This window comes from Vulpes lagopus, chromosome 5, assembly GCF_018345385.1.
Source record: "Vulpes lagopus strain Blue_001 chromosome 5, ASM1834538v1, whole genome shotgun sequence".
Taxonomy (NCBI): Eukaryota; Metazoa; Chordata; class Mammalia; order Carnivora; family Canidae; genus Vulpes; species Vulpes lagopus.
The window spans coordinates 120,713,970-120,722,408 of NC_054828.1; the positions used below are offsets into that span (position 1 = coordinate 120,713,970).

Below are 8,439 nucleotides of genomic sequence, written 5' to 3' on the forward strand. Positions count from 1 at the left end.
TCTAACGTAGAGATTCTGACTTTTCCCCCTTAATTCTACCAGAGGGAAGAAAATATTTTTTGAGCAGCTATAGTCCCGGCACCGGCAAGAGGCGCTAAAAATAAACGCCGTAACGGCTCGGGAGGCTCCGGGCGGCTCCGGGCTTTGAGGGAGAAGCGACGCGAGCTCGCGGATTTAAGGAAGCGAGGGGGCGGCGCCGGAGGGCTGGGGGCGTGTCGGGGGCGTGTCGGGGGCGGGGCTTTCCCTGAGGCCGGGGCCGAAGTCAGCCTCGAGGGGCGTGTCGGGGGCGGGACCGGGGCGGGGGCGGGGCTGAGGTGGAGCCGCCCGGAACCCGCTGAAAGCCCAGCCCCCACCAGAACGCGGGGCAGAGGGCCTCCGCCCGCCGTCATGTCGCTGTCGCGCTGCGCGGCGCGGGGCGCCCCGCTCGGGGAGGCTGTTTCCCCGGTAGCGCCTCCCGGGGACCCTGATGATGCCCCACCCCCCAGTAGGAAGCGGCCCCGTCTAGAGGGGCCGGGCAGTGCCTCTGAGGTGGAGTGGAGGCTCCCTTCGGCACCTCGCTTGTCTGAGGCGGAAAAAGTGCGGCCGTCGCCGCCCGGAGCCTTCAGGGCGCCCCTTGTCTCAGCTGCCGTGCTCCTGGGTCGCCCCACGGACGCGCGTGCGGGGAGCCCAGTCAGTGGGGCGCACGTGTGTAACCTGCCGCGGTGCCAGGGCGGCGAGTGTGAGATGAGCAGCCGCGTGCGGCCTCTGCCCTCAGCAAGTCCAGACCGGGGCGTGGGGGCTCCCGGAGGCCGCGAGGCTGCCGGGGTGCGCGGCCCCGAGGCCCAGGGCGGGCCGCCTCCGTCCGCCGCCGCCGCCGCCGCGCGCCGTGTCCCTGGAGGCGCGGAGAACGCGGCTGGAGGACAGTTCTCAGTCCGAGGGCGAGGCGGGGTCCAGGAAGGCCGCGGTTATGTAAAACAGGCAGAAAACCTATTCTTGGGTATCACCTTCTGCAGGGAAATCAAGTCAGCGTGTCCTGACACGAAGAGCAGGCGTAGAGCCGACACTGTTACGCCAGCAAATAGGAAAGAAAATAACGTTTCGGCGTCTACGTTACATGGATCGAAATCTCCAAACCAGCCCAGCATGGAAATTGCCAGACCCAGCTATTTTAGAGATCGCAGCACAATAAGTATCCCTGAGTTTCCAACGGATTTAAATAGCAAAATGTCCTCTGTCTATTTAAAGGGAATTGCAAAGAAAGAGAATGACAAAAACGAGGCATATGTTAGGGATTTCACAAACATTTACTGGTCCCAAAATAGACCTGATGTTAAGAAGCAAAAGTTACAGGATGGTAAAAACATTGCGGATGCCGAGGGAGAAAATATTTTTTCTGCATGCTATGAAAGTAACCACCAGTCACTCAGCAACCAAAATATTTGTGTGAGAAAAGAAGACTTGATCAGTTTCAACTACTATAACCACAGTAGCGTCAAATCTGATGTAACAGGCTCCGAAAAGAGTATCACTAGGATACTAGGGAATGCAAACTCGAAAGAAGCAGAAACATGCTTGGACATTGACATGTTTACCAGATTAGAGAAATCTCAGAGCCGGGACTATGACGTTAAACACATTTTGGAAAAGAGGGAAGGTTGTCTGATTATAGAAACTTACAAGACTCAAAGTGAAAATGTTAAAAAAACTGGAGAAAAATCGAATTTTCTACAATTATTAGAAATAGATCTTTTAAGCAAAGAAGGTTATCACCACGCAGAAGCCATAAATACACATGAAAAACAATTAAAGCCTCTCATGATTGGAACACTTGGTAGCCAAAATGCTTTAATGATTTTTTTCGGGTCAAAGGGTGAAGGAGAAAATAATAATATGGTAGAGTTAAGATATTATACGGCACAAGAAGGCTCTCATTTAGGCAATATTTTTGAGAGTCTCATTATGGCAATTTTTTATTTGCGTGAAAATATTTCAGGAAATCGAAAAGGTGACAATATTTTAACCTGGTATGAAATTTTCAAAGATAAGAAACAAATTAGTCTTCAAAATCTAATAACTAAGATTATGAATGTCAATAGAAAGAATATGTTAAGCATACATTTGCAAACCAGTGTCTCAAAACCTCTAAATAGTATATTGAAAACCAACATAGCTTCTTTGCTTAATAGCTTTGACTCTTTAAAAAGAATTGAAAATGGTTCTAAATTAGAGGAGAAATGCATTGCCAAGTCGATAATGCCTTTGCATTATTCAAAAAATATTCTAGAGGAAAATCATACTGTAAATCTAGGAAGGATTTCAACTTTTTCAAGACAATTAGGAGATATGAAACCTATATTAGAAAAAAGAAAGTTATTTAAAAGTGATCAAATTTTTGAAGAATGTAAGAAAAAAACCATAAATTCTTTCAGTCTGACAACTAAAAACAAACCTTTTCCAACTTTTGAAACATACAAAAAAATTCCTCTTTCAATGGATTTTGATGACGGGGATGAAATTTCTTTGACAAAAGAAATTTATGAGACTATGAATTGTCCTGAACATTTCACAAATGATGAAAATTGGGCTCACCGTAGTCCTAATACTGTTGAAACACTTAAGTCTAGTTCTATATTTAAACGGAACAGCCACAGATATACTAATGAAAAATTTTATAAAATAAATATGTACAATCAAAACTTAGATATTGAAAGAAAACTGGAGCGTAATAAGATAAGTAACTTTAATTTTAAGTGCCTATTTGAAGATTTCTTCAACACTAGGCAACAGGCCATACCAACAAACCACAACGTAAAACATAGTGAACAAACCAATCCTAGGAGTGTAATTGAATTGCTAAATTTTGGGAGCTTGCAAAGTGAAACCAAAGAAAAAAAACATGACTCAATTTTGAAGGCAGAAGCAAATGAAACGGCACAAAGTTTAACAAACAGTGTTGAAGTTAACAAAGACACTAAGGTAGAAAAGGAAGAGAAAAATAATTTTTACTCAATGGATGGCACGTTTTCTGTGCAACCAGTTTCACTAATGAGTAAAAAGGTGAATGCGGAAGAAACTAAATATGTTCATCAAAATAATGAAGCTGATAGAAATGAAGATGAGGGTGTTTTGCAAGAAAGTGAGTTAGCTAATTCAAAGCACTTTCATCCAAAGAATGACTCTTCAGAATGTGTTATTCATCAATTTGAAACTGATTTGAGTCTAGGGAACAATGAATGTTTTCAGGACTTAAATGCTGAGTGTTTATCAACAGAAGCTCTGACAATAGCAAACGATTTTGAGATGAAGAGTAAATTTGATTTAGTACTTGCAGAACTTCATATGTTTCATGAAATCAGTCAGGAAAGCAAAAATCTAAGCGCTGTAGGAACACACAATGGGCAAGAGATTTACTTTAGAGAAAATAACGATATTAAGGAGGTAAAAGTGGAGATAAAAAAAGATTTGCCAACGGTTACAGTCAACAAAATATGTGAGTCTTCTTTGCTCTGTGATAGTATAACATGTCCTAATACTCCTAAGAGACACCAAAGTTCATTTAAATGGGAAAGAGCACCGGATCATGGAGAACAGGAAGTTCCGAATGAATACAGCCGTCCAAGAACATTGGACGAAGAATTGCTTTATCCCATTTCCAAGGAAGGTATGAAATTAGTTTTAAATGTTTTTTTCTTGGGACTCCTGGGTGGCTCAGTGGTTGAGCATCTGCCTTTGGCTCAGGGCACGGTCCTGGGGTCCTGGGTTCGAGTCCCACATAGGACTCCCTGCAAGGAGCCTGCTTCTCCCTCTGCCTGTGTCTCTGCCTCTCTCTGTGTGTCTCTCATGAATAAGTGAATAAAGTCTTTAAATAAAATAAAATGTTTTTTTTTCTCATGATAAAAAAATTGCTGCTTTTGTTTCTATTGAACAAATAGAATTGCTGCTTTTGTTTCTATTGGCCTATTGATAGGCCAATAATATAATTTTGTGAACAAAGGAGCGAGGAGTAAAGAGTAAGACAATATTTACTGATGCACATTATTTTCCTATGAAAGGCTGTTCAAACATTAAATAATATCCTGAAGTAGAAGGTCACAAGTGATGAAATTTTTAAAAGGAGCCTTGGTGATTCCTGCTTCATGCATCTCAATATGAGAAGCCAATAGGAGGAAACATTTTTGAGACAGTAATTTGTTGATGGTGTTAACATTTTATGTAAAAGTTGCGTTTTGCTGTAACGTATTGATTTTTATTTTCAGACTGCGAGAAACCTTCACCTAAAAGGTCTGCTTTTTTCTCCGATGAACTTGAGGAAAAATTTAATTATTTGCTGAAGGGAGGTAAGATTTTTGGTTATTTTCTAGAATACCTTCTGAGATGATTATTGCATTTTGTATTTTTAGCATGAGGAGAGTATACTCAGCTTGCTAGAATATAAATACAAAGATGTAGCACTTCTGTAACCATTAATAGGTTACCGATGCAAATTCTGATAGTTAAAAATCAGCTAAAAATTAAAATGCCATTTAGAATATTCCTGGGGAGCGTGCTCTACAAAACTGTTTCAATATTTGCAGTGATGCATTGCAGCAACTTTGTGATGAAGACAGGTATTGTGTGTGTCTAATATACACATGTAATGTGTGTAACATTAACTGGCAAAACCAAAAAAGACATTTATCTAAGATAGATTATCACTGATGAGATGTTACTCCCAATTACATATTTATTTATCTATATTCTCTAGTCTTTAAATATTATGGGGCTCTCTATATGGATATTTTATTTAGTAATTAAAAATTATTATCATTTAGGGGCACCTGAGTAGCTCAGTGGTTGAGCGTCTGCCTTCAGCTCAGGTTGTGATCCCTGGATCCTGGGATTGAGTTCTGCTTCTGGGTCCCTTCAGGGAGCCTGCTTCTCTCTCTGCCTATGTCTCTGCCTCTCTCTCTGTGTCTCTCATGAATAAATAAATAAAATCTTAAAAAATTATTATCATTTAGATATTTAAAAATTTTTCAAAGATTTTTAAAAAAATGTATTTATCTTAATTAATATTAATCCCATTCCTTGGAAGACCAAAAGCCCCTAGGTAGTTTCTTCTCCCCTGAATAAAGGGAAGGATTGAGAGAACAACACTCTATGATACTCAAGCAAAGTCTGTAAAGGATATGGGTTGTTTCTTCTAGGACAAACAGAAAGGAAGAGATTGGGTTTAGGAATGTATTTTGAAAGAGAAAGGAAGAACATTAGGGATCACGTACTCATATTGTCATATGGTCACAATTGTGGTAGTGAAATGGCTACATGAGGAAAATTGAAGTATGTGCAGAAATTGGAACAGAAATGTTATATTTTTTGGGAATATCTGAACCCATAATAACTATTGTACCTTCACTAGGAAAAGAGCCTCATCATGAAATATGAAAAATAATACAATAGCCAGAATTATTTAGTACTGTGTTAGGACAGTCATCTTGGATTTGCTTTCAAAGTGTGTAAAAAATGGAGTGATTTTCCTGAGACTTGGGAAAATTCATATTGTGAGGGAAAAGTTGGGAAATGGTGGGGAGTGCGGCTAGTAAGCATGGACTATTTCTGCCTGGGTGGAGTGGATGCCTGCTCATGTCAGGTGGTTTTAAAGGATTGGGAAAGGGCTGGTTCCCCAGTGGTGCTGAAATGTTTTTGATACCTACAAACTTACCATGATGCCTCCATTTAAATGTCTACCAGTAATGTCTCCAGTGCATCCTGGTTCTTTTTCTTTCTCCTTTCTCCTTTCTCTCTCTGTGTTTTTTTTTGTTTTGTTTTGTTTTGTTTTGTTTTTTTTTTTTAGATTTTATTTACTTATTCTTGGAGAGAGAAAGAGAGGTAGAGACACAGGCAGAGGGAGGAGCAGGCTCCATGCAGGGAGCCCCACATAGGACTCATCCCAGGACCCAGAGATTATACTCTGAGCTGAAGGCAGATGCTCAATCACTGAGCCACCCAGGCATCCTTTTATGACTTTCTTTTTCTTTTATGACTTTTTAAAACTGATTTTTAAACTTATTTTAAGATCAATTAGTTAACATAACACTGATTTTTAAGATGAATAATTTCTGGCAGTGTGCTTGAATGTTTAGAATTGTTAAGTAATACAAAGCAATGAATCAATCTGGTGTACAATAATAAGAAAAGGGATCACAACTTATTTACAAGAGGTAGAAAATCCAAGGAGATGAAGAAGCATGTCCTCAAAGCCACAACTAGGTGTCTGTTTAAGGGCATATGCTTTGCAAAGGCCTGTTGTTGATACAAATTGGTTTGGTGATTTCCTATGCATTGCAAAATTACCAGAAGTATCCGTCATATTGGACCATGAAAGAGGAAAGCTATTCTTTGAAAAATTAATCAAATAGACTAATCATGGCTTTGTTCTGAAATAATAATCTCATAATGAAGAAGTCCACTTAGCATAAATTGCTGAAATTATCTAATTTGTGAACAAATCTAGTGTATCAGAAAGGATCCAACAACATTGTTTTATTTGGAAATCCCTTTTTCTTTAAAAACTGAAAAAATTAGTAATATGCTTTTTCTCTTATTTTTCTAATTCACTTATTCCTTTTAATGTTGAAAAAGTATCATAAAGTGATTTATAGCTACTTTTCTGGTAAGTTGTTTTCTCCCTATTTATATATAGTTAAACTTTGTATTTTATTTCATTAATATTTACATAGGTAAACACACAGATTGGTTCAGCTTAGTAGAAATTATGCTGTTTATCTTTTGTTAGAATTATTATTAGGTTGAATACACCATTTTATTCAAATGTGCTATTATATTAAGGTTCATACTAATTCCTTAAAGCTGGCTTAAAGCTTGATACATTTTTAGCTTTACATTTGGACCTCACTATTTTTTTAAATGCATTCTGAAAATTAGAGGAATTTCTGTGTCAAGAATATTTAATCCAATGTGTCTGGTCAACCCATTGTTGTCCATGAAATGTTTTGAACTTTGTTGAGTATGATAATATGATGTTAAATAAACATTTCAAAATCAGAGCCCTCCCTTTATTCATAATAGATGAAATACATTTGTACACTATTATTTATAATAATCTTTATTAGAAGCCAAATGAAATCATTAACAGGATAGCTTACTGTTTAGCTTCTAATAGTAAAATAATTTGGTTTTTAAAGCTACAACATCAAGCTAACTGTCTAGTTTTGTTATTGTTGTTAAGTCAGACTGCCTGACTGGAATGCTGATTTTATTTAGTTGCTATTTTATGTGGGTAAGTCACTTAACTTTTTTTGTGCTGAGGTTTTCATGTTTAAAAAATGGAGATTAAGTAAAGGATTAAGTAAACTAATTCAGTTAAAGCACTCAGTGACTCAGTAAATGTTGCTAGATGATGATAAGTAAGTAAAACTTTTTAAGCTTAGAAACCACAAGTAATTTTTATTCCTCATGTACTTTTATTGTCTTGTATTTTAGGTAGTAATTTTTCACATGGGATTTCAAGAGTACTACCTCTTAAGACATGCAGTCGACCAATCAGAATTGGTTTGTCAAGAAAAGCTAAGCTTAAACAACTTCATCCCTATCTGAAATAAATGTTTGAGAACTTAAAAGAAGACACTGGACTTTAATATTTCAAAACATTTCACAAAATTTATAAATCTTTTGTCTGTTACTTTTGTTAAATGCTTTCTCCAAGATTGGGAGTTTTGAGCTTTATTTATTATGAAGTATGGAGAGGGTTTGTGTGTATGTGTGAATGATCTAATTACCTTTACTTGTTATAAAATATTTCATTGATGTTTTCATATTATATTACAATACATACATTAAAGGCTTTACATGATCTCATAAAACATGTCAACTTATTATTTTTCATGATATACGCGTATAATGCTTTTATGGAGAAGAGTGATAACCTTTATAGGTTTTCTCAAAAGGATCTGTAATTCATAAAAAGGTAGCAAAGCATTGCTTTAATCCACTTCCCTTATTTTTCAAGTGAAAAATGAGGTGCAAAGATAATGGGTAAGTTTTTTAAGGACCAAAATTAGTGTCAGGACTGGGATAGAGGCACTCCCTGAAGAATTGTTTCCTACTTTTCTCTGCATTCACTTTATAATTTTTATTTCTCCCCCTAGAGTCTATCTTTGGCCCCAGAATAGAATTAGGATTGTGTAGTTAATACCTACTCTTAATTTATTCACTCAAAAAACAGCTATATCTTAATACTACCATGTGTTAAGCTCAGAGATAGAATATAGAAGAAAATATGTATAAGATCCTGCCTTATGGAACTTATTTTCTCTGCTTGAGATTGGTGAAGAAATGGAGAACATACATAATTTAAAGGGAGCCATCAGTAGAATAATACTTTTCAAAACACTATACAGAGAAGTAACAATAAAATGGATTACTTAACAAAAAGTAAGGAAAAAAGGAGGCATCAAGGAA

General features: G+C 37.8%; 1 protein-coding gene across 1 annotated transcript; it reads left to right on the plus strand.

The window, feature by feature from the left end:
- Positions 1-387: 387 nt before the first annotated feature.
- RAD51AP2 (RAD51 associated protein 2) lies at positions 388-7,785 on the plus strand. Its single transcript, XM_041757018.1, is given in 3 exon segments — positions 388-3,640; positions 4,236-4,316; positions 7,462-7,785. Coding segments are annotated over 3 exon segments (3,489 nt in total). The 3' UTR covers positions 7,617-7,785.
- Positions 7,786-8,439: the final 654 nt, after the last annotated feature.